This window comes from Magnolia sinica, chromosome 14 (assembly GCF_029962835.1).
Source record: "Magnolia sinica isolate HGM2019 chromosome 14, MsV1, whole genome shotgun sequence".
In the NCBI taxonomy this organism is placed as follows: domain Eukaryota; kingdom Viridiplantae; phylum Streptophyta; class Magnoliopsida; order Magnoliales; family Magnoliaceae; genus Magnolia; species Magnolia sinica.
The window spans coordinates 66,181,558-66,209,452 of NC_080586.1; the positions used below are offsets into that span (position 1 = coordinate 66,181,558).

At 38.1% G+C, this 27,895-nt stretch overlaps 1 protein-coding gene across 2 annotated transcripts; it reads left to right on the plus strand.

Moving 5' to 3' along the window:
- The first annotated feature begins 1,552 nt into the window (after positions 1-1,552).
- Positions 1,553-27,633, plus strand: LOC131226041 (uncharacterized). Of its 2 annotated transcripts, XM_058221696.1 has the most exons (7): positions 1,553-1,895; positions 6,362-6,442; positions 8,249-8,286; positions 21,971-22,050; positions 25,146-25,229; positions 26,094-26,202; positions 27,290-27,633. In XM_058221696.1, exons 1-7 carry the CDS (start codon positions 1,605-1,607, stop codon positions 27,426-27,428), a joined length of 822 nt encoding a protein of 273 aa, XP_058077679.1. In that variant the 5' UTR covers positions 1,553-1,604; the 3' UTR covers positions 27,429-27,633. The 2 variants fall into 2 exon arrangements, with proteins under 2 accessions (XP_058077679.1, XP_058077680.1); XM_058221697.1 differs by lacking the exon at positions 25,146-25,229.
- The last annotated feature ends 262 nt before the right edge of the window (positions 27,634-27,895 follow it).

Genomic DNA, 27,895 nt, shown 5'->3' on the forward strand with positions numbered 1-27,895 from the left:
ATATTACAGTTTGTCCTACTGATTTTCTAATTTCGCCCATTCATTTTCATGCTTGCCCCGCTGATTTTCATGTTTGCCCCACTCATTTACATACTTGCCCCACTAGTTTAGGATTCTTACTCTTGCTCGGGTAGTAGACTCTTAAGAGTTTCAACACCTGGTCAAGCGTTCGAGTATCCATACGTGGTGAAATTCCACTAGTGTGAGTGCATGGGGGTGTGTGTGTGTAAAAAAAAGAAAAAAAAACCATTCTAATTCAATAGATATGCTTGTTTAATAAAAAAACAAAGAAATGAATTAAAAGATAGAAAAATATTTTCATATACTTATATACACATATTTACATAATTATGTATTAGAGAAAAATAGAAGAGAGAAAAAGTCCTCTATGTTAAAAATTTCTTTAAAAAATAAAAAATAAAAAATAAGAAAAAATCTGCCGGACAGCCGCTGTCGGTGCCTTCTATTTTATTTTATTTGCTATGTTACTTTCGTTGGTCCCATCATAAGGTCTGTGTTATATCCAAACCGTCCATCTATTTGGTGAGCTCATATTACGGCTTGAGACAAAAAATAAGATAGATCTAACTATCAAGTGGACCACACTGTAAAAGGCAGTGGGGAATTAAACGTCTACCATTGAAACCCTTTCAAGGTTACAGAAATTTTGGATCATTAAGAAATTTGTTTTTCCTCTTCATCCACGTCTTCGTGACCCTATGAATGAACTTAGACGGAGAGGATTTCTCACAAACGTCACAGTGGGCCCCACCTGAGTTCCCCTCGCTGGACCGTCCGTCAGAGCTCATCTCTGCACGCCAGCACGAGGAAGGCAGGGGTTTTTTCGTCCTCAAATTCGGAGTCCGTACGAGGAGGTCTAAGTGCGTATGTTAAGTTTGTATTGTTTCGTAAAAACCACTGGATAAAAGGTGGGGTCCACGGTCGTAAATTTCTCATGGACAGGCATAAAGGGCATGGATCACAGTCGGCCACTGAGTCGTAGCTTAGAGTGCGGATTCGCTGTTACCAGGTAACAGTTTAGTGGGTGTTATCCTGACCATGTGGGGCCTGCCTTAATGTAGTTTTTGTATATCCACGCCGTCCATCTGTTTTTATATTTCATTTTAGGATGCGATCCTAAATATAAGAAAATAAAAATCTCAGGTGGGCCATACCAATAGAAACAGTGACTAATAACTATTAAAAACTTTTTATGGGCTACATAAATTTTGGATCAACCATATGTTTGTATTTTCCATCCATCCTGATATTCTTAACATTATCAACAGGTTGGATTGCAAATACACATTAAAAAAACCTTACGATGGGCCCTTGGATTTTTTAACGGTGAGGCACTCAATCACCACTGTTTCTTGTGGTGTCGTCCACGTGAGATTTTTTTCTCGATAATTTTTGATGGACCATCCTAAAATGGGCTGGAAAATCAGATGGACGGCGTTGATATACGACACATCATAAAGGTGGGCCCTACGGTAGGGGTAACACCCACTAAGCTGTTATCCTGGTAACATCTAATTCGCGCCCTTGGTGCTGGGTTCACCACGCAATCCGCTTCGAAGGTGGGGAGAGAGAGGGAGAGGGAGATGCTGCTGGGCATGAAAATCTCCGATGCTGTTCTGATTTCAAATACCTTCGCTGCAACAGCTCGTTTCAGCAATCCCTCATACAATAGAGGATGCCATTTTCCAAAGTACGGAAATATCCCTTCGTCTTCTTCCAGAAGAAGAAGAAGAGCAGCATTCGTCATTAGGAATTGCAGAGCAGAAGAAGGTTCTGGAAGCTCTGATTCCGAGCGGGTTTCCCCCTACCAAGTGCTCGGCATCGACCCGTCGTTGTGCACCCTCGCCGACATCAAAGCCGCTTTCCGAGCAAGGGTAAGAAAGCAATCCAAGAATCCAAACATGCTCCTTACGCCCGTGTTTGGATGTGCAACCGAATCGAATTGTAGGAGAAATGATCCACCGCACACAGACCAGTGCGCGTCATAATGCTCTTAATCGATTGATCTGGACCGTCCATTTAGTCCGGGGCATGCTTACTGGGGCACTGTGCGAAGATCACACTGAATGGTTGGTGGTAAACATCGAATCAACATCATATGAAATGGGTGGCTGGGATCATTTGTTGAAGATAGGTCGTTTGTGTGGCTCCTTCTAAGAATTTTTCATCAGATGACACTAATCATTCATCCAATTTTCAGGAAATGGATGGCTATGTGAAGGGATAGTCCTTGCATGGGGAATCATTAAGCATGTGCTGGACCTAATGGACGGTCCAGATCAATTGATTGGACTATTCACAAGTTTCTATGGGACTAGGAGAACTTATGGGACTAGTGGATCATTGATCTTAATCAAGAGAAAATAGAAAACATTAAAGGACCTTTGCTAGTATTCAGTATTCACAATCATGGTTTTAAGACTCGGAGGAGTCTGATGCGACTCCTCCGAGTCAACTCGGACTCTGTCGGACCCAATCGGTTTGATTCCATGACTAGTCACCCCCAACTCAGGTGAGTCGGCTGATTCAGACCCGACTTGGCCCACGACAATACGAGTTGGACCTAGTTGCAAGCCTCTTAATCATGTTTATGATGGGCAAGTAGGCACCAAATTGTAGTTATGTTTCAACTCCAGCTTGAAAATGTCGTGATTGCAATTTGGAATCTAGTCCCTCAATGCGAATGCTAATGAAGGAAATTGCAATTTGGTTATTTCCAATTTATTAGGCCAATTATTGCACGGTGTATTTGGATGCTCTATTGGACTGAACTTCCATATTTTCATTAAATACAGACTGGAATGGAGGTTGGACTGTTTTAATTCACAATGATGACAAACCACTAATTGCATTTCCATGCAGTTCAGCTTTAAATGATCTGAATTGCTGTCGGGGGGTCTGTTCCTCATTATGATGGGGCTGGCCCAACTTGGGTAATTTCGAATTCCACTTTACTCAATTGAACTTTTGCAAGCCAATTCATTTCAACTTCCAAAGCATCCTTACTCCCCACATCCCTCGCATTAGACCTGTTGATGTAGGAATGACGGTTTGGCTGTCATTATAGTTCGCCACTGTTTTAAAGATGATGGTAAGTCATCCACTATACTATGGAGTACAAGTGTGGCAATATGGCCAATCCAAATCTAGGGCTCTATTGAAGTCACACTGTTTGGAAAATCTTAACATTTTGATTTCACCCGTTGAATACTGGCCATGCACCATGTTTTTTTTTACTGCTCACTTGATAGACACCATTTTGATGGTTAGGGTTTTCTAAGAAATGTGATGAATGCTTCATCTGAATTGGGTCTTACAATTTGGATGATTTGAATTGATGTGCATGGCTTCCATGTATACAGCAAATGAGTCACCATAATTTGTAAAACAGTGATGAACATCAATATAGACCCTGGGGTGCATGCCATGGGACCAACAATGCCAATTGTTGCTCCATGATTGGGGCATGTGTTTGGGCATCAAGCTAGTCAAGAGGTAGGAATTATATGATCCTCGTAACCAGGTACAACTCTTGATTTGAATCACGCTTCGGATTAGCTTTCACTCCCACTTCGTAGTTTATACCTGCCAATATTTTGAAGCAATTGCTTCCCCACTCATGCACCCGAATTTGTTGTTGCTTCGGTTCACACTTTGTGCAACTATATTTAGGCCCCAACATGGATAGCCATGTCCAAAATATCTCCCTTATTGATGCCCTAACTAAACACTCGATGGACTTGTCAGGATGGTTTGAGGACGAATTACAGTTCTGGAATGTAATTCATCCTATGAATTACAATTCTGGAATGTAATTCATCGTACGTAGTAGGAAGAATTATTTTTCCCAAAAAAGAAGAAGAAGAAGAAGAAGAAGAAGAAGATGATGATGATGATGCATACCTCTTCAATGGTTTGATCAAGGTAGTCATTTTTTTATTCTATAACACATAATGGTTGCCACTTTTACTGTTATGGTTCATCATGATTTTGATACATGTACATGTCTCCTAATCTTAGGAAAATGGCGCTCTTGTGGTGCACGTAATTTTCTTGTGGTAAAATGAGCATCTTCGTCTATCAATGAAGCTGATGTGAGTGGTGTGCCGTAACGGCCATTATGTAATGGTAGCGGTGGCAATTGTTATGCATTACATAGTTGTAATGACCATGAAAAAAATGACCTGCCGATACAGTTTTTAAAAAAGGCCATAACGGGTGGCCGTTATGACCACCGTTACCATTATAGAATACCTTGGATGTGACAGGGGTGGAGAAGATGGATAGGTGGGCAATGGATATAAGAGTTACAAAGCAAGCATGGCCTACTTCCCATCAATGCCCAATGTAATATATTGGTTATAAGATTCACAAGGAGGAAGTTTTACCATGGTTGTTTCGCAATAGATCACGGTGAGAAAGACAGGTAGTCCCAGTGACCTCCACCCTATGTGGGCTCACCCTCAGGTTGGTAGGCACTGGGTCAGGTTAGGGTGGGGTGGAGGTTGGCTCTGGCCCAGCCATAGAGCCCTAAGCCCTGGCCCAGACTTCTAATGGGCTAAAGAGGCTCCGGTCCTGGTCCTCGTCCTACAGGGCCTTGTTGGGCTAGGGCTGGGCTGAGGCCAATACAGGTCCAAGATGGACCAGGGCCGGCCCTGTAAGTTTAAGTTACATATATGACATGTACAATTGGTGAGTGCTTGTTTGTGAATCATCATGCTCTTCAAAGTTTTTATGTAGCACACCTGACTTAAATAAGATCATTCATCAACGAAGCCTATGCCCCACCCAATTATTCACTGTGTGCATGAACTTAAATGAGTGCATTTATGCACTGTCACCATCCAAAGTGATAGTTAAGTGCCTGCATATCATCCATCACACTGTATCGGAGTATCAAAATTCTTCATATTACTATAACATTAGTACACGGACTTTATACTATGTGCTAGAGCAATGGCCTGGGGCCAGGCCTGGCTATTTTTTGTTGGCCCTAGCTGATCCCGGCCTGGACACTGGGCCTAGATTTCAAGCCCGAGCCCAAACCTCAGGCCTGGTTTAGTGGCCCAAGCCTGGTTCTTCAAGGCTGGGTCACCTAGGCTGGGCTGGGCAGCCTGGCCCATTGCTACCTATAGTGGTTGGAACATTCATTCATATTATCCTACATGTGTTGGATTGGTAGATCATGATGTGAAACCAGAAGCAATAAACAGAAGGAAAGGAAAGACAGAAAAACAAATATTACACAGTTCATTGTAATGTGTGGCTACATCCATGGGAGGAGATGATAGAATAGTTTCCCGGACAATTTAAAGCCACTTCACTGATGAGACTGCTTAACATGATCCTCAAAATAGGTTACCAAATTTTCGGTAGTAGAATATGCCCTACAGATTGGGTAAAACAGATACGACACACCTGCATGCAGTGCAACATTGCGGATGTGCCCATGATTAAAAATCCAACTGGTTGGACAATAAAGTAGCTTTAGAAAGGTCACTGGTTGATGGCCAATGAGCAAAAGTCCATTTGTTCGATGGTTATGATTGCCCAATTGATGTATTTTTTTGCCGTGGGCCATCCATAGTGGGCCTACAAGATAATGGTCTCGATTATCAAGGATGGGCTCCAATCCTCCATGTATATTGGAGGTCTTGTGGCCTACAATTACAGGTGGTTTTTTTGGCTACTAATCCTCCAGACAAATTTTTTTTTTCTTGTGAAATATAGAGAAATGCTTTAGTGCTCCCAACACTTTACATTGCAAGCTATGAGTGGCATTCATACACATGGACATGCCTTTGAGTCAACTGGGGCTACATTGGTTCAATCCATTATCCAATGCCACCATGCACAAAAGGGGAAAATAAAAAGGAAAAAAGAATGAAAAATACTTATTGGACAATCATCTCCATAAAAACTGTTCAACCCTTTTTTTTTGGTAATTGTCAGTTTTCCAAGCCACAATGGGATATTTATATCGTTAATGATATGATGCCTCAAAATCATATTCAATCTGAGCTAAATGGATGGTTTAGATTGATGATTGGGCTTTGCGTGTTATGAACGACGTGGAGCATCCATTTTGCAAGACATTGGTTGGATGGATAGGAGGATCCTTTGAGTGTTGCGATTTTTGAATGAGGGTCCATGAAGAGGTGGCTCACCAAATTGATGGTCCACATCAATTATTGTTCTGTTCATGTGTTCAAATATTATTCATAGATTTGTGATATATGACATCTCTCCAAAATATGAGGTTTACATATATTAAGAAGACTTTATCAAATCCTTTGTCATCATTATTGCCGTAGACAACCACTTCCTGTCGTTATTGCAGGTAAAAGAATTCCACCCCGACGTAAACAAAGATGCCGGAGGTTCAAATGTTATGATTCGCCGTGTAATTCAAGCCTACGAGGTACTAAAACAAATGAATGATTTAAGCTTCTTGTCTATTTCTTTTGTCCAATGTTTCAGTAAGCTGAATTAGCCCTGCAAATATATGCTGCTTTGGACTTGTTCAAAAGAAGTAATGCTGTCCAATTGATGAGAAAGTGACACTATTGAACTCAGAGATCAACAAGAACGAATATAAGAGTGATGGCTGCCCACCCAGTTTATAAGAATGATCATTGTAGTAGCGATCATAAGAATTCTGAAATTCTGTCTAAATATCTTCTGGATGTGTCATGATAGTAAATAGCAACTGTACTTTTATTAACAATAGTTAATGAATTAAAATTGATAATTTTAGTAGTGATCATAAGAATTCTGAAAGTTTTAAATATCTTCTGGCTGTATCGTGGTAGTAAGTACCAACTGTTCTTTTATTAACAAATTTCTATTACTGCTCCCTAGCCAGCATTGGCAGTGGTGTGTATTAAGAGAGATCCATGGATTACTACTACTACTACTAGTTTATTTTTATTTTTTGGTTTGGGTTCAAAAGCGCTAGTTAGGTGTTCTTGTCCAACTACCTAAAAGTGCTCCAGCTTCAGCCCTATGTAACAAGGGCATGGTACTTTTTTGAAATTGTGCCACGTGGACACAAACAAATGTTGAGAATACATTAACTTTGCTGTTTGCATCATATAGTATTTTTCCCTGACATCAAATATTTGTGGAAATGTTTGTTATTGTTCCTATCTATATAAGTCTCAAGTCATGTAGCATAATTGAAAAGTGTGTAAGCCATTTGGGCACCTGGGAGTTCTAATTGAGTAAGAGTGCTCTAGCCCATTAATAGTTATGTCCCATGCCTGTAAGCACATCTATCCACTATTCTTGGACACGGTTCATACATGATACTAATTTTTTAGCGATTAATTACTATAATATTTTCATTTTGCGACATTATTAATTTTTTAGTGATTAATTTCTATTCTCCTTTCATTTTGGGACACCTTTTATATATAAATATTTCATTATGCTTATATTATTCACTTTTCTGCATATAAATAATTACTGTGTTTATATAATACTTATCATCCATAATGTTTTCTGTATGCATGTGTCGATGAACTCAACTTTTTAAAGTTATTGTGTCCGATAGCCTGTGTTCATGTCCAAAACCGACCCACATGTTAGTATCTGAGTTACAATGCTTGCCCATGATACATAGGGCTCTAGTGAGTTCCACTGTGAATGGGAACATAGTGCAAAAAATTGTACCTGTAGGACTGTCCTTATTGTCTGATTGGTGGATGTGAATGGAGAATTAATAATGCCACATGCCTTTCGTCCAGAATACCTTTTCACCAGAATTGGGAGATGGGATGGAATTTATTCCTTCATGGGAGATGACTTTTGTGATAAGAATGCTAAATTGTAGTTCATTTCAAGAGTTAGAAGTAGTAGTAATTGCTAAGTTTAGGAAAAGATGGACGGGACTATTTTTTAGACATATTTTATATGTTTAGAAGTCCAGAGGCTAGGCCATTAAAAAAAATCTAGTGGGCCAGGTTTTTGGCCCAACATTCCCTTTATAATGTAGATGTGCATGTAAATTCTAAGCATATTATCTAATGTGATTATGCGGATATAGGTTCAAGGATTTATCATTCATATATGATTGAATATTCTTTTGTATTTAGTATGTTGTCACTATGTGAATGTATGTACATTATACATGTCCTTACTGTATTGCATTATGTCTGCTTTTGTCTCTTCTTTATTATATAATAATAGTAGAGGTATATTCAATTACATTTTATTATGACTGCAGATATTGTCCATGCACCACCAGTTTGAGACTGCAGAAAGGTAAGACCACATGTTTAATAAATCTTCAAACTTGATATGTTGGACAAGGATTTCAAGGTTAACGAGTAACCATTGCCTTCTTTTGATCACATTCTAAACTGGATTCTTGTTTGGATTTCTCCTGTTGATATTGCATTGGCCTCTGCTATTCCATAAGAGTTAAAAGTGTTAGAACTGGTAAATGACATGTGTGATGCATGTGGGGAGAGAGTTAGTGGGAATGCAGAGTTGGGAGTAAGATGGAGAGGCAGCCTCATAGAAAACATGTCAACATGGCATGCACCAACCTCCCTTTCATCATGTGGGGCCCACAGGAAACATACCTTGGACCAAGAGTCAGGCCAGTCAACTCATCAGTTGAGGCAAAATACGTGAGGCATGAATGGATGGTTAGAAAAATGACAACCATCCATATTCAACTTACACACGTGGTCCATCATATGAGTGAACTGGCTTGACTTTTTTGGCTGGGGGCACATCAGCAACATGCATCATTTGATGATGGGTGGGATATTGCAACACACACTGCTATGGGGCATGAGAGAGATCCCTTGCATCCCAAGGAGCACTATCACAAAAATTCTTTTTTGTTCTATTTATTTAGCCTTAAGGCCCTTCATCTTCTCCTTGGTTCTCTCATTATTATTTTTTATATTATATATGGCCTCTTGGTCGACTTCTGAGGCAGTTGATCCTGTTAACTCTAAAATGGAATGGTTAGCTGTTCGTTGTGAGAATTCTGGTTTACAGATTACCGCACATAAACTTAAGCCCAACAATTACCTTCAATGGTCGAAAGTAGTCAGATGTCTAGTTGAACAAAACAAAAAGGTTGGGGTATATAGATGGCGGTATCACAGAACCTCAACTGTCTGATCCTTCATATGGAGACTGGAAATCAAATAACTTGTGTGTCATGCCCTGGCTTCTGAATTTGATTAAACTAGAAGTTAACGAATGCATGCTTTTGTTTATCTACTGCTCGGTCTGCTCGTGAGATTTGACTGTCTGCCCATGAACTGTATGCAAATCAAAATAATATGGCTTGGATTTATAATATTTATCAGGAGATTGGAAATCAGAATAATATTGCTCGGATTTATAATATTTATGATCAATGTTTAACTATCATGCCAAGATGCATGGTCTCTAGCAGAAATTATCATTTCTTGATGATCTTCATTGTGTTCCACAAATACAAAGGCATATAAGAAGAGCATTGAGAAGAAAATAAAATTTGAGTTATTGACAACCTTAACACAAAGCTTGAACCATGTGCCCGGATTCTCGATTCACCCTCTTTATCATCACTTAATAGCGTTTATGCACTATTGTTGCATGATGAGAAGCTTCACACTGCTATGGGATTGATTATGGTTGAAAAATCCGCTCTTGTGATACGTTTTTAAAACTTTGATAATGCTAATGCTGGATGTTGTAGAGGGGTCACGAAGAGGAGGACGTGATGGTGGCCGTGGTCATGGTCGTGGTATTGACCATGGTCATGACATCGATCAATTGTGTATTCGCTATTGTAGATAGAGACATATTGTGGATTATTGTTGGGTTTATCATGGTAGACCTCCGGGTTGAGTTGCGCTAACTTTGCAGCTTCAGATGGCAGAGATTTTCAAACTACTACTGGGGACATGGTTCCTTGCTCAGCTTCATCTGCGGTTCCACCGGCTTGTAATGTTGTTCATCTTTCAAGTATGATGCTTTGTTAAGAGATGCGACTCAGAATAAGGCCTCCTTACCCACTTCCTTGGCTTATATAGATAATACATCCACTACTCTTCATACTACCTATGCGTTATGCCCTTCAGTCATTGATTTAGGGGTTACCGATCATATGGCAGGTACATTTGGCTCTTTTTCTTCATTTATTGCCTATTCAAGTTTAAGACGTGTAAAATTGACAGATTGTACTCTTAACTCCTATGTAAGGGTACTATATTTATTTCCTTATATTTTTCTTTGTCATTTGTTTTATTGGGGCCTAATATTACGTCTAATTTGTTATCAGTTAGTAAGGTAGCCAAGGAATGAGAAGGATGGTTTATACCTTTTTCATTTGAATACTTCAACTGAGTGTCTTATTGTCCAGAAGGAAGACATTTATCTCTGACATTGTAAGTTTGGTTTCAAGTATAGTGTTGTAGTCTTTATTATTAGCGTCAGTCAAGTCTGGTGATTTTAAAAATTTAAAGTGTGAGGTTGATGTTTTAGCCAAACACTATAAATCTGTCTATCCACCTGTGGAGAAATGTTTTAGTAGAATTTTTTCTTTGGTTCATTCAGATGTGTAGGGTTCAATTCGTCTTATTTATGACGGATTTAAAATACTATTTCGTTTATTAATGATGCATGTTGTATGACATGGATTTATTTGATGAAATCTAAAGATGGGATTAGCTCTACTTTCAAAGTGTTTCATAGTTCAGATAAAAATGAATTTAATGTGAGTATGGTACTCTTCGTATAGATAATGCAAAAAAGTACATTTCTCATACTATGATATCTTATCTTCAGGAGCTTGATATTAACTCTCAAACCACACGTAAATATACCCCATAATAAAATAACATGGCTGAAAGGAGGAATGCACATCGTTTAGAAGTCACTTAGGCTCATTTGGTTTGATGGTATTTTTACAATATGCTATCTGATTAGTCGTCTTCCCGCTAAAATTCTTGTTGGAAAGTCTCCCATTCGGTAATTTTCGGACTTTTATCCAACATCTGACATTTCCCTGCATGTCTTTGGGTGTGTATGTTATGTATATAACACTGATCCTCTTATAAATAAATTGTCGAATAGAGTTGTCAAATGTATTTTTTTGGGATATTCGTTTTAAAAAAAGGGGTATAAATATCTTAATCCTCTTACCAAGGGCCTGTTTGATTTTTGAGAGCCTGTGTAATTACCCCTATAAATGGGTAATTATTACCATTTTACCCGTTTGATTTTCAAACGAATTTTTGCCTTGGAAACCTGTTCAAAAGAGTTAATTTAAATTTGTGAACCCCAATGTGATGTGTATTATATATCCATTCCGTCCATCCGTTTTACCAAAATATTTTGAGGCATGATCCGAAAAATGAGGCAAATCCAACACTCAAGTGGCCCATAACAAAAGAAATAGTGGCCCCAATAGGTTTTTAATGGTAAGTGTTTGATTTCCTTTTTCCCATGGTGTGGTCCACTTGAGCTTTGGATATGCCTCATTTTTTGGCTCATGCCATAAATTCAGCTGGCATTATGGATGAACGGTGTGGATAATCAACATGCATCACGGTGGGACCCACAAATATTTTGTGGCCTTCTCGGTTTTGTGTCTAAAGAGCAGCCGGTCAAATCAAGCACCGGAAATAGTGCTGTAAATACCAAGTGAAATAATTATTATGCATTTACTGGGTATTTACCACTGAATTGAAAATTCAAACATGCCCTAAAACGCGGTCTCTATGGATGTTAAATGTGTGGAAGATACCTCATACTTTTCTGATTGAAAGGAGGAGACACATTCTATGGTTATTCCCATTCCTATTCTTGAGCCTAATAAGATGGTACCTGTGTCTTCTGAACCTGACAGTGCTAGAAATGAACTTGAAAGTATATGAACGTAGGACTGTTCGTAAACTTATTATTTCTCAGGACATTACGAAGTATGCTCCTTTGGCAACATGTACTGATAGTGTTACTACTCGATTGCCTATTTATGATGATACGTATTTAGAACATATCTTAGATTTACCTCTTGCTATCAAAAAAGCAAATAGACTGTGTATCTCTCATCCTATTCAAAGGTTTGTTTCTTATCATTCCTTGTCTCCTCAACATTGGTCTTTTGTTTCGATTATTGAGTATTCTTCATACAACATTCTTAAAAATTGGCCTCTTTTCTCTTCTATGGCACTGACCTATGGAGGAGATGATAGCTCTTGAAAAAAAAATCATACATGAGAGATGACTGAGTTACTAGTTGGGAAGAATCATGTAGGTCGTTGTTGGGTATATGTTTTCAAGTATAATCTCAATGGAAGTATAGCTCGACATAAAGCTCTCATTGTGGCTAAAGGTTTTACACAAACCTTTAGTGATGATTATTTTGAGACCTTTACTCCTGTTTATAAGATGAACTCTGTATGGGTTATTATTTCTCTTGTCGTCAATTTGAATTGGCCCTTACATTAGTTGGATGTCAGGAATGCTTTTTTAAATGATGATTTAACTGAGGAGATCTATATACTTCCTCCTTGATTTACTTGAAAGGAGGTAGAGAGTAAAGTATGTGGGAAGAAGGCAATATATAGGTTGAAGCAGGCTTCTCGCGCTTGGTTTGAAAAGTTTAGTGAGGCTTTGGTTCGTATTGATTTCACTTGTATTCATTTTGATCATTCTGTGTTTGTCAAGTGACATGCAAATGAGATTATTAGTGTGAGTGTATATATCGATGATATTCTTGTTACATATGATGATGTTAATGGCATATCAGATCTGAAATTAAGATCTGAGTAATGTATTTGATATTAAAGATTCGAGAATGTTAAAATACTTTCTTGGAATTGAAGTCTCTCGGTCCAACAAGGACATATTTCTATCTTAATAGAAATATGCTCTTGATTTGTTGACTTCGACTTGGGATTCAAACCTATCGATTCTCCATTGAAAGTTAATAAAAAGCTCAGGGCGAATAATGGAGAACTTCTTGATAATTCCTACATGTATCAATGCTTGGTTAGCATATTGATATATTTGACGATTACTTGACTAGATTTGTCTTATGCGGTGAGTTTGGTTAATTAGTTCCCGCATGCCCCCTGTTTTTGTCATCTTGAAGTCATTCGTCGCATCCTGCGATACATCAAATTGACTTGGGGGTGTGGTATCCTATTTGGTTGTCATCATAATCTTGATGTTCAGGGATATTTACCCAGATGATCGTCGCTCTACGTCAGGGTATTATCTTTTTTTGGGTGGCAATTTAGTTACCTGTAAGACAAAGAAACAAACAGTTGTAGCATGACGTAGTGCTGAGGCAGAGTATCTTGCTTTGACGAATACAATATGTGAATTTATGTGGTTGAAAAGTTTTGTTTATGAATCGAGATTTCTTGTGAATGCTCCTATGTCGATGTATTGTGACAATCAAGCTGCTATTCATATTGCCTCTAATCTTGTTTTTCATGAGCTCACAAAACATACTGAAGTTCATTGTCACTTTATTCGTGAGAAGGTTGCTGTAGATATTGTTTCTCCTCCATTTATTTTGTATTCTGAGCAATTTGTGGATATTTTCATAAATGCTCTTACAGTGGAAGGTGGACGACATGTTCTTGGCAAGTTTGACATAATTAATATCTATGCCTCCTCTTGAGGGGGAGTTTAGAGGTGTGTGTGTGTGTGTGTGTGGGCCTATGATTAGGTCTAGGGGTACATACACCTGGGCCTTGCGTTATGGGTCTTGGTCTTAGACTTTGTCCCTTCTTCTATTTGTTTTATGCTTTCTTGTTTCCCCTAATCTTTCTTTAGTTTTTCCTTCATAATAAAGGCATATATGTAATTTTACCTTTCCTCTTATTATTACAAATAAGATAGGGCAGGGTATTTCAGCCCTATGTGCTCTCTTTCTCTCATATTCTCTCTTCCTCTCTTTTACAACTTCTCTCCTCCTCTAACATATCTCAATGTTCACAATCTAACTAAGGGCATCACAAGGTTGAAACTCTTTAGCTTTTTTAAAGGAAGGGCTAATAAGGGATCATCATATTTCTAAGGTTAGGGAGATTGGAAAGACATGCGGGTTTTCCTACTAGAACATGCAAGAGAAGTCTTAACCTTACAAATCTTTTATTGATGTTCTTAATTCAAGGCTAAATCCAATCATTAAATCCAATCATTTCTTTTCTTGCAAAGCATTTAGGGAGAATTCTTTCATATTCATAGAGACGGGGGATATAATTCATGTGATTTAGCAAGTCTCGCTTGCTTTGCTTTAATGGTAGTCTTTACATTTTCACTTTGTTATAATATGGGAAGGAAATGGCCACAAGGGTGCTAATAATTGAGTTAAGTAATTGAATTATATCAATTGTTTAATAGATTGATCTATGAAGCAATGTTTAGTCATCTCCATTTTGAAAAATTCTACCAAGATCTAGTGAGAAAGAAGCAGTAAAAGGAATGGGATGTGTTAATGACAAAAAGTTCAAGGGAGGTGATTAGAGTTAATGGAGCAATCTATAGCCAAGAAACCAAAACAATCCCAAATTTGAGGTAAGGCAAGTTGCTAATGAAAGGGGCTTTTAAAGCTATCAAAGGTAATCGACAAGTTGTTGCTACAACAAGGGTGGAGGGAAGAGAGACTATATAAAGATGCGTTTTGGAATTGGATGGGTAGACGAGTGAGTCAACAATGCAAGTATATGGTAAAGGAGGAAGAGTGATAATCACTTGATGTTGACAACAATGCACGTGGTCCTAGTAGTAGTGCTATCATACCGCTTTTGGTGGTGGTGGTAGCATTGTCATGTTGATGTTGATGTTGATGACGTTGTCGCCAAGGAATCATGATGCACAATGTGGTTGTGGAAGTGGCATCCATATGCATGTATGAAATGAGTTGACCATGTTAACTAGGGATGGGACTTTCTAGATGATTTTGGTAACAGTTAAGAAGGGGAGAATTTGAGAGAGAGAATATCCAACCCTTTAATAGAAGAAAAGGTAAAATTACATGTATACCTTTATATGAAGGAAAAACTAAATAAAGGCCAAGGGGTAAGTAAGAAAGCATGAAAAAAGATAAAAGGCCTTAAAATTAAGGACAAAGGTCCATAACATATAAGACCCAAGTGTTGGTATGTGTGGGCCCAGTCATAAGCCCACACGTACATACACCCACACTCCCTTTAAGTTGCGGCATAGATATCAATCATGCCTAGCTTGCGAAGAACACGTCGTCCAACTTCCATTGTAAGAGCATTTGTAAAGATATCTACCAACTGCTTGAATGGCGGAACAAATGGAGTGAAAATAATACATGTAGCAACCTTCTCACGAATAAAGTGACAATCAACCTCAATATGTTGTGTGCTCATGAAAAATTGAATTAGAAGCTATGTGAATAGCAGCTTGATTGTCACAGTACATAGGCACATGAGTTTTCACAAGAAATCCCAATTCATAAACAAAGCTTTTCAATCACATAATTTCATATATATTGTATTCGCCACAACATGATACTTAGCCTCAACACAGGAACGTACCACAACTGTCTGCTTTTGAGTCTTTTAGGTGACTAAATTGTCATAGAAAAAAGTACAGTAGCATGACATAGAGCGACAATTATGTGAAGAACATGCCCAATTTGCATCAGAGTATCCTTCAATATCAAGTTTATCATTATAGCTAAATAAGAGGCTATGATCAGGAGACAATTTGATGAAGCGTAAGATGCGACGAATTGCTTCAAGGTGGCTAGAATGAGAAGGAGCATGTATGAACTAATTAACCAAATTCATAGCATGAGATGGATCAAAACGAGTAATCGTCAAATATATCAAACTCCTAACCAAGCATTGGTACATGTGAGGATTATTAAGAAGTTCCCATTTCATCTGCCGTGAACTTCTTATTGACTTTCGATGGAGAATTAATAGGTTTGACATCGAGATTACCGGTTAAAGTCAATAAATCGAGGGCATATTTTTGTTGAGACAAAACTATGACCTTTTTGGAATGAGAGACTTCAATTCCAAGAAAATATTTTAATGATCCTAAGTCTTTGATATTGAATATCTTAGTTAGATATAATTTCAATTTAAAAATACCATTATAGCATAATCGAATGTAATAAGAATATCATCCACATAGGTACTTATAATAATAATCTCATTCACATGCCTCTTGATAAACACATAATGATCAGAATGAATACGGAAAAATCCAATATCAAGGCCTCGCTAAATTTATCAAACCATGCCCGAAAAGCCTACTTCAAACCATATATCGTCTTCTTTAGACGACATACCTTTCACTCCTCCCCCTTCAAGTAAACCCAAGAGGAGGAAGTGTATAGATCTCCTCGGTCAAATCACCATTTAAAAAGGTATTTTTAATATCCAGTTGATGCACAACCAATGCAAATCAGCAACAAGAGAAATAATTACCCGAACAGAGTTCATCCTAGCAACAAGTGTAAAGGTCTTACAATAATCATCACCAAAAGTCTGCATAAAGCCTTTAGCTACAAAGCGGGCTTTATGTCAAGCTATACTTCCATCAGGATTGTACTTGAATGCATATACCCAATGACAACTCATGGGATTCTTCCCAGCTAGGAATACAACCATCTCCCGTGTATGATTCTTTTTAAGATCTACTATCTCCTCCTTCGTAGCTTGTCACAGAGGAGAAATAATAGCCTTAAGATTTTTAAGAATGGTGGAGGAAGAGCACTTAAGAGTGGAGACAAAAGACTTGTGTTAAGGAGACAAAATGATTGGAAATAAAGCGTTGAATGGGATGAGAGGTGCTTCGTCCTTTCGTTTTTCTAATAGCCACGGGTAAGTCCATGGAAGAGTTGTTTAAATATGGATAAACATAAATAGACAAACGAGTAGGAATACTTTCAGTATTTGTAGCCAAATGAACATGTCTCGTGGTGTCCCGAGAAATAATGGGATTACAAACATTCTACCATTCATATACCTTTAAGTTGAACTTAGTAGAATCAATAGCAACCTTATCTTGAACATTATCAGGTTTGGAAGGCACAAACAATATTTCATCAGACTCAATGATAGGGACATGAAGAACCATAGAATGATGCTCCCCCTTTCCACCAGAAAATATAGTGTCTTCAACAAATTTTCCATCTATAGAAACATAATACTTTTTAGTAATTAGATTAAAAAAATACCCCTTTTGTGAAGATGAATATCCCAAGAAAATGCATTCGACAACTCTATTTGACAATTTATTTATAAGGGGATCAGTATAATGTATTATAGATATAACACATACCCTAAGACCCGTAATGGAATTTCAGGGATTGGATAAAAGGATGAAAAATATTGGACATGTGACTTGCTAGCAAGAACCTTGGTAGGAAGACTATTAATTAGATAATAGGCTATGAGAATAGCTTCTAGCAAAGAAGATTTAGGAACAGATAATACCAACGAGGAGAGCACGAATGACTTCTTAAATATGTTTATTTTTCCTTTTAGCCATTCCATTTTGTTGCAGGGTACATGCATGCACGGTCTAAGAGTTATTAATATCATGCTCATGAAGATAAGATGACATAGTATGAGGAAGATACTCTTTTACATTTTCCATACGAAGAGTTCCGATATTCACATTAAATTGATTTTTGACCAAAAAAAAAAAAAAACTTTGAAAATAGAGTTAGCCTCACTCTAGTTTTCATCAAATAAATCTACATCATATGTAATGCATCATTAATAAACGAGATAAAATATTTAAATTCATTATAAATAATAGGAATTGGACCTCATACATCTGAATGAACCAAAGAAAAAATTCTGTGGGATTGTTTCAGAATAAACAGACTGATGCTGTTTGGCTAAGACACAAGCCTCACAATAGGTTTTTAACATCATTGGACTCAACCGATGCATGTAGCAAAGAATATAAGACTAGACTCGAGGGATGACCAAACCTACAATGCCAAATATAAAGGTTTTCCTTCTTGACACTAAGACACTCACTAACATGACTTGAAGTATTTAAGCGAAAAATGTATAAACCATCATTCTCACATCCACCACTTAGTAGCTTATTTGTCTTCAGATCCTAGAAAGCACAATGATCAAGATAAAAGGTCACACTACAATTTAAATCATTTGTAACCTTATTAACTTTTAGCAAATTAGACGCTATATTAGGAATCAATAAGACAGATGACAATGAGAAAGACAGAGAGATAAATACAATACCCTTACCCCCAATAGGTGTTAGGGTACCATCCGCTAATTTTACATGACCTAAATTTGGATTAGAAGTGTATGAAGAAAAAGAACCAGATGTACTTATTATACGATGAGTAGCCCCCAAATCAATAATCTAAGGACTTGGTAGTGGATGTGTTACCTGTCTGGGCTAAGGAAGTATATGAGGCATTATTCTGAGTGGCATCTCTTAACAAAGTATCATATTTGGATTTTGAGAGATGAACCGCATCACCAATTGATGAACTATAGGTAAAATTGTGTAAGGCGTCGCCTTCCCAACAGTAATCTAACACTCCCTGCCATCCGAGGCAACAAAATTGGCTGCTCTACCCTGAGGACAACAATGAAGAACTCAACAATAGTCAACAATGTGTTCATGTCCGTTACAATGAGTACACAACTGATCCATGCTACGACCACGACCAGTGTTACGTCCATGGCCTCTATCACCATCATGATCACCTCTCCCTGTACCACGTCCATGACCAGTACCAATATAATAAAAGTTTCCAAATCCTGTTAGTAAGGCAGATTTTTCAAGCACAATTGAACCCATAATGGTCCAACGCTTCTCATCATGTAAAAGCAAAGCATACACACTACTAAGAGATGATAAAGAAGGTGATCTAAGAATCCAAGCACACATGGAGTCAAAATCAATATTAAGAAGCCCTAAAAAAATTAATATTAAGACCCACCAATAACTCAAAGGTCCCTTTTTTTTTCTTTTTTTTTTTCTATGTTTTTTATCGGACTACATCTTTAGAACACACAAATTGAATATCATTGAGAAAGGAGAATTCCTGCCATAAACCCCGCATCTTGGGATAATAATCAAATACAAATATCTCCACCCTATTTCAATTGATTAATTTATATTATAAATGCGGGCTATATTGTTCTAATCAGCATACAATTCATAGGCCATCAATCAAATCTCACGAGCAGTGGATAACTAAAAAAGACCTTTGCTAACTTCTGGTTCCATAGAGTTTAAGAGCCAGGACCTAACCAACAAATTTGTTTGATTTCCATTCAGCATACGAGAGATAAGTGATAGATGGTGGTTCTTTGATTCTGCAATTTATATATCCCAACTTTTGTTTGCCTTCAATAAACATCTCAACTACTTCGGACCACTGCCCACTGAAGGTAATTATTTGACTTCAGTTTATGTATTGTACTTTGCAGGCCATGGTTCTCAGAATGAACAACTAATCATTTCATTATGCAATTAACGAGGCCTATAGTCTCTAATGTGGATAATGAAGCCATATAGAATTTCAAACAACCAGTGCCAAAACAATGCCATAAACAACAATAATAAGGAGAAGGAACGACTGCAATAAGAAAATTCCAACAAATGTCGAATCCCAATCACACACGAAAGGGGGTCTTGCGGTAAAAAAACATGCTAAAAAATAAGATTAATAACCCAATTGCTGTCCAAAAATACAGTTGCTGGAAATTAGGGCAAAAAATACCAAGAAATCTGCCTTAATAGAAAAAATCAGCAAACACTAGCTGCAGTAACACAAAAATCTGCTTCATCAGAAAAAATCCAACAAACTCTTGCAAGGCAACAAAAAAATTTTCTTCCACAGGAAAAATCCAATGTGCCCTAGCCAAGGTTAAAAAAACAAGTCCTTCAGAACGAATCTTCAAAAAAAGATTAGAAGACGAATTTCCAGGAATGTCATCAATTGGACAACATTAGAAATTAGCAAAGGGCTTCATCCGCACATTAAAGAGACCAAATGCCCAGCAATACCTTCAACCATTCAGCAAAAATCAACTAGTCCTTTAAAAAAGTCTTCAAAAAAGGATTTGAAGAAGAATTTTCAGCAATATCTTCAATTGGACAACCGAAAAATCAGGAAGGGCTTCAAATCCAACAACCCATAATTTAAAACCCTAAAAATTTTTTTTTGAAGAAATCTTAGAAGTAGAAACCCTAGGAGTACTTGGGCTCTAATACCATGTTAAGAAGGAGAGAATTTAAGAGGGAGAGCATATGGGGCTTGGATGTCCAACCCTCTCTTATTTATGAAAATAGAAGAAAATTTAAAATTACATATATGCCCTTATATGAAGGAAAAGCTAAATGAAGGCTAAGGAGCAAATAAGGAAAGCATGAAACGAAGATAAAATGCTGAAAAATTGAGGACAAAGGTCCATAACATATAAGATTCAGGTGTATGTACTTGTGGGCCCAGCTATAGGCCCACACACACATACACCCAAGGTAACAAAGATGAATACCTAGCCCAGTTAGATGTGCCACTGCATCCTCAACATCAAAGCCTCCAATCGAGCAGAGACATATGGGCAACGGGGTCAATCTTGCTTATGGACCAGGGAATGGGGAAACTTATGCGCCTTGTGGATATGGAGCATAACCCAATATCAATGCTGCAGTTGGCAGCCATGGGTCCACATTAGATATGGGCCTACCCAGAGACCAGTGCTGCCACTAGTATCATTGTGGATTAGGCACAGCATGATATGAAGCATATGCTGAGAGCAGTGCAGTAGCAGCATGCACCAATATGGATATGGAAGGCTAGGATATGCCATGCCCACTACAATATGGAGCAAGAGCTTCCCAGTTTTAATCTCAAGGCGAAGATGGGAAAACCAATGACTGCATTTATATGATCTTCAGAGTTTACATATCATAGACGTAGAGGTGGGCTCTCTCCTGCTTGTTAGATGAGTTGGTGGAGACAATTTAGTGTGCGTTAGTGATCCAAGGTTCAATCCTGGTAGTGTTAACTTTCCAAAAAAAAATAATAATAATAAATATAAAAAAAGAAAAAAGAAAAAAGAAAAAAGAAAAAAGAAAAATAAAAAGAAAAAGATAGAGATAGAGGTGGGTTAGTCAGCATGGAACTCCCAGTAAGAGCTGATTTGACTGCCAGCTCAGCTGGATACTGGACACTAGACAATACATACTACACAAACATGCTAAGTTTGCTCAAGTCATCGTCAATTTGACTGGTTGTAATTATGTTAACCTAAATATCCCATTTTTTTATCTTTAAAAAAAATCCCATTTTTGGTTTTTTTTTTTTTTAATTATAATTTATTCATTTTTTGAACTTTTTCTGATTTTAAATGGATTTTAATATTTTCATGTATCATCCAGGCAACTTGTCCGAAACCCTGTGAGTTGTATCAGTTTTGGCTTGTCATTCTGGTTCTCAAACCAGACAAGTTGCATTCCAAAGCCGGTGCTTTAAACCTTGCTTGCAACCCATGACCTTAATATTTCCTGCTAGTTGTGGAACGTGGAGAGAACTGAAAGTTTTGGAATTGAGAACTTTGTGAGAGTTTTTTGGTGCCAAATAGGTCCAGTTATATTGCTGCTCCTAAATTTTTTGGAAGCTTTTTTGGTGCCAATTATTCGAAGTGTCTTATCCTACTTCAAATGTTCCTGCTCCAGTTCAGATACCTATGCGGTAAATGAGAAACTTTCTTTGAATCATTTTGGTGATAGATGCCTCTGCATGTGTTCCTGCTTCCACTTTAGATAACTACTGCGTAAAGCATGGTAAAAGATGTTCCTTGTGCATCATTGTATTAATAGAGATGAACTTATTGAAGTACCATCCATCGCCATATTTTACCATTTTTATACCTTCAGATGATTCTGTAGTGATGTATAACTACATGATCCACTCTTTGGGATTTATTTGTAGGAAATGTGCAGACCCCTTTGAAGATCCAGAATGCGAGGCGTTAGATCTCTTCGTAAATGAGGCTCTTTGTGTTGGCAAAGGTGCTTATGAGTTATGGCTTCATTTTATTGTTTTTGTTTAGGTTTGGGGCATGCATGTTCCTTAGGTAGCAACATGAGAATATTCTTGATAGATATTGCGCGTAGTGGAAGGAAATAACATTGGTATAACAATGACAAACTTGTAATCTTTCCCCGATCTTCTCAAAAAAATGCATTCTAACAACTGATAATACATCTTAGAATGACATACTGCTGGGAACTGTTAATGACATTCTAATAATGATAATACTAAGAAACTAACAACATGGTTATTAGAACCAAGAACCGCCAACAACATTCATTGAGTCATACGTTTTAATAGAGCAGATTCTTTCATCAACTCTTTTACTTGAAAAGTTCTTATGCTTTTCAAGTTGACACCTTGGAGATAAGCTGCTGGGTAGGCCATTAGAGCAATGAAAATATTTTTGCTTTCTGACATATACTAGAGCAGTAAGAACTAAAATAGGTAACACTATATTGCCTTTTATAGTATTTTTGAGCAGCGATTTAAATATCGGTATCGATGCATGTATCACACCCTTGGGATACAGAAAACATATTGGTATCTCATGGGAAATATTGCATGTACTAGGGAATGTGTCACTGTTTGAGGGAAACATTGTGAAATGATGGAAATTTTCAATAAAACTGTATTATATGTTAAAAGAGGCATAATTACACACTTCGAACTAAAAAAATCACAAAAAACAAGCATGCACAACAAGGTTCCTTTGTATTCTGTCCTAAGCTATGCGTTGTCTGAAAGAAGTGATGCAATTATATCCAAAATGAGTTTATATAATTCATATGTCATACGATACAAGTATAACTCCTCTTGTGGGGATTTTTATTTATTTATTTATTTATTATTATTTTTTTGCGATTTTTTGACCTTTCAAATTACCAGTAAGGGAATGTATTGCAATGTTTCGCTGATACATATCACAATGTATCGTATGTATCAATGATAGGGGGGATTTTATGAAGGTTTTTTGGCAAAATATTGCAATGTATCAATATATCCCGATACCTTGGCGATGCATTGTGATATTTTGTACGATACGGAGGCATTTTATAACTCTTGTATATTGTATCAGCCACATCCACATGTGATATTGATAGTATCAGCTGATACCATTGATATTGCATGTGGATCGGCTGATACCGTCTATATTTAAATCGCTGCTTTTGAGTGACCTTAGCAGCTGGAAAGACAGATGGCATGCAACTTACCATTTCTTCTACCTCTCAATTGCAACATGTCTTCTACTTCTCTGTTGCAACAATTAAAGAAAACAACATGTCACATAGGTAGCATCACTACTTTGTTTTTGAGGTGAAAGTATGATGACTTATCCCGTGTACATGCATGCATTTGCAAGTTCATTTTTGTGTGGATAAGTATTCTGTTCTTGTATGTAGATGGCTTTTTCTGTTTTTGTGTGTGGATGCATGTGCCTCCAGGTCTGGTTGTATAGATGCTTACATGTGTGTGCACATGCGAGTTTGTAGATATGGATTGGACATGCACATCTTTGAATGCATGCATGTATCCTTCATTTATATGCTCTGAAGTTCAACTTTCACAGTTCATGTGCATTCCCCTACCCTCACCACCATCCCAATGGCACATGGTAGTGTGCATGCATGCATTTGCAAGTTTATTTTTGTGTGTGGATGGCTATTCTGTTTTTGTATGTAGCCTTCAGGTCAGTTGTATGAATGCTTACATGCATGTGCATGTGCGAGTTTGTAGATATGGACTTGACATGCACATCTTGAATGCATGCATGTATCCTTCATTTATATGCTCTGAATTTCAGCTTTGATGGTTCATATGCATATTCCCATACCCTCACCACTACCCCAATGGGCAATGGTTGATGTAATGACCAAACTAAGGGTGCAACTCTGGTGGGTTGGGTTGGGTTGGGTTGAGGGTCAACCTGACCTTAAGAGGACCCAACCCGCACCCGACCTGAACCGACCCGACCTGAATTCCAACCCAAGGTGCCCAACCTGAAATCCTCTATACTTGACCCAACCTGACCTGACCCGACCACGATCCAACCTGACCCAAATGCATGTGATTATTCCCAAGCTGTCTTAACTGGTCCCGAATTTGCTCAAGCCGAACCCAAGCTGAATTTTAATCGGGCTGTTTCTCAACCCAAACACAAACCAAGGACCTTGACAATCTGACCCAACCTGACCCAACCTGAGCCAAACTCAGGTTGGGTCAGTCAGGTTTGGGTTGACTGAAACCGAAGTTGCAGCCCTAAAACAAACACTTTGTAGTGGGTGCCATGTTGATATTGATACAGATTTATATGTTCATTTATTCTTCTATTCTTATACATTTGGAACTTGTTATTCAAAAGATGAGTTGATTTACAATATGATGACTTTTGGCCTTTTGAAAATACTTTATTTGAAGAGAAATGCTCCAGTGCTATCAGAGCACTATAAGTTATAGTGCTCCTAGTTGCATTCTAACAGTTACACAGTCGAATCCATTGATCTGGACTGTTCATTAGGTCCAGTGCACATTTCATGGGCTACCATGCAAGCATCACACTGATCTGACAAATATTAACCATTTGATCAACAGTCTTAATGTGCAGAGTGAAGAGTATTTATGAAAAATGCTGAATCGACAATTTGTTCCATTTATTTGTTAGGACCCATCATGGATGGTTTATGATTCTAAAGAGCAATTTTTGTTAGGCGGTGGTAGCCATCCCATCCATAGCTTGGAAAAGGGATGGCTATAGAAAATAAAGCCAAATCAAGGATGGATTAGATATCCGATCGGTGAAATTTTTGCAGGGTAGCCATGGAATGTGTTCTGGACTTAATAGACAGTTCAGATCAATTGATTGGACTGTCCTAGGGGACCAATGCAACTAGGAGCACTAAAATTTATAGTCCTGCATGAGCACTGGAGCATTTCTCTTATTTGAAGATTAGCTTCTATACACCTTGACTTGCAACAATCACTTTTGCTGGTGGATATTTTTATCTTTTCTATTTTGAACCCTATATCAACATGACGAACGTCCGTATTTGATTCCTTTCTTTTCTGTTCTCAGGATGTCCATATTCATGTGTAAAAAGGGCACCTCATGCCTTCGCATTTGATTCCCCGTATGGTACTGCATGTGCAATTTCTCAAGGTCAAAGTTTACTCTTCACTTTCTTGTAAAGTTGTACTAAATGGTCAACAATGTCTCATCAAAATTGAACAATTGAGTGATTGGTTTATATGCATTATGGATAAGTGCTTCTTTAATGTCTTAATCACATGGAAATTATTCTGAAACATTGCACCAAAATCTAAGAAAATATAAGAATTTTTACACAGTATCTTTAGTACTTATAAACTGCATTTGGATATTGCAGGGATTATTAACTAGAACATCTCTTTAAGGAACAAGTTCCAATTCCTCCGACTCTCTTGAGTTTTTTGGATGTCCGTACATATTATATAGGAATTTAAAGAGAAATGCTCCAACCTCCAATGCTCCCAGAGCACTATAAGTTATAGTGCTCCTTGTAGCATTGGGTAACTTGGACAGTCCAATAGATCGATCTAAACTGTCCATTAAATCTAGAACACATTTCCAGGGCTACAATGATAAAAATAAGAGTGATCAGATGGTCAAATCCGTCCTAGATTCAGCCTTATTTTTTGGGGCCATCCTTTTCGTCACCCATGGATGGGACGGTTAGGATTGCTTAACAGAAGTGATTATTTAGAATCATAAGCAATCCATGATGGGAACTATAAAATAGATGGATTAAATTGTTGGCTAAACCTAATTTTGTGCAAATGATCTTGACTGCCCATATTGGAGGCCATTGATCTGATGGGCACATTTCTATGAACTCAAGGCTTGAGGTTACTGTGCAGATACTCGCACCCACGTTCAGTTGTAGATTGTTTTGTCTTCTATGATGGATGGTCTTTTATCTTTTTAAATTTTGTTGTTTGCTCCAGTGTCCCAACTTTCTATTTATGAATCTGTCATTTTAAACAGGACATGGTGAGGATTACCAAGTGCAGCTTGCTGTCGGCCAGTGCCCAAGAAGCTGTATCCATTACGTCACGCCTTCTCAAAGAGTTATTTTGGAGGAGCTACTTGACAGGTACTTTTTTGCTTTAGTTAAGGAGAAAACACATCTTTTCTACTAGCAAAGAGGAGAGCTACTTGCTGTTGCACACCTGCAGTCAATCCACTCATGCGGACTTATCACACGTTTAGGAGATTGGGGCCGTTCATAAGGTAGGCCCCACTTTCTATATGCCGTAGCACAAAGATCAGTCTGCTCCAATCATGGGGTAGTATGTTGAACATGGACATTGGTTTTGCTTTGTTAATCATCCATTTTCAGTTGGTGTGCTTACCAACCTGAGCTTGATTTTCTTTTGGGCCAGGGTGTATTAAAAATGGGGCCATCTGATAAAGTGTCCATAACTTCTTTTTTTTTTGTTTGGGGGGGGGGGGGGTGGTTGTTAGCTTGTTAGTACACACACTCCATGTTAGCCACCCCCACTAGGGATCGATACCAAGACCTCAAGTGTTGAAAGGTATCTCCACTCAGTCTGCCAGTTGAGCTATGGATCTGGGTGTGATAAAGTGTCCATACTTGCACACATGGTAGGCGTGTGGTTTATGGTGTTTCACGACTGTAGGTATGCAACTGCAAGTAAGCATCCGGCATCTGCAAATAGTAAAAATTTTAGGTTTGGATATCCATTTCATCTCACATTTCATCTTCTGCTTGTTTTTTTGTCATTTTCAATGTCCTCTTTTCTAGAATTTGCCCTATATAGTTCAAGCTGAGGCAGCCGACGGAGGCCCCATTGCCTTTATGCCCCAGCACAAAAATCTTGCTGGTCAAGTCATGGGGTAGGCCAAAAGTACTTTGAATTTGAACATGGACATTGGCTTTTTCCTTTCTCAACCATTCATTTTCTTCATACCTGCTCGTCCACCTGATGAGGGGACCAGTCTGATTTTTCTGGCCAGGGCATGCTAACAATGGGGCCACCCTGGTAAACAGTCAGGGCTCGCACATGTGGTTATGTGTGGGTTTATAGTGATTGACGACTGCAGATATGCAACTGCAAGTAGCATCCATTATCTGCAAATTGTAAAAATGTTAGGTTTGGATTTCTCGTTCCCCTCACATTTCATTTTCTGCTTGGTTTTTGTCATTTTCAATGCCGCAGCGTCTTAAACTCGCTCTATAGTTCAGCTGAGGCAGCAGTACTGGATTCTCTCATAGCTAAAGCAAGATTTGAGAACAATAGATATCAGAAGCCCAAGAAACGTTCCAAGGCTTCGACTGAATATGTAGACTGGTTATGACATTCCATCAACGATAAATCCTGTACGTTGAAGTTACTTACCGAAGGCATCAATGAAGTGTGGCCAATTGTAAATGCCTGGGGTCTATAGAAACAAACATTCCAAGGGGTTGGCATTGTCTTCATCATCAAAAGGAAACTCGATGTAAGTGATCCGATTCATAGATTTTGTCAGCTCTTAATGTGAAGTACGGGTGTGGCCTGCATGCGTTGCTGTTTTTGCTTTCATAACTGTCTATTTTCTGGCCACCAATTGAGGGGGTTTGGATTTTCGTATCTGGAGGTTTTTGGTGTATTGGGCCATCCTCATTGGACCCATGACATCGACGGTTTGGACCGGTTTGCCATGAGCCCCACTTAAAACTGTAAACTCGAATGAGCTTGGGCATTGGATGATGGGGAATTATAGAGGTTTGCTATGCCCATTTGCTTGCAAGCACTCATTCTGATGCAGGACAATTAATCACT

Bases quoted from the DNA above. Each gene is read 5' to 3' on its own strand.
- LOC131226041 (XM_058221696.1), top strand. From the start codon at position 1,605: ATGCTGCTGGGCATGAAAATCTCCGATGCTGTTCTGATTTCAAATACC. The intron at 22,051-25,145 runs GTGCTTATGAGT...TTCTGTTCTCAG, and splicing joins GGCTCTTTGTGTTGGCAAAG to GATGTCCATATTCATGTGTA. The intron at 25,230-26,093 runs GTCAAAGTTTAC...CATTTTAAACAG, and splicing joins TGCATGTGCAATTTCTCAAG to GACATGGTGAGGATTACCAA.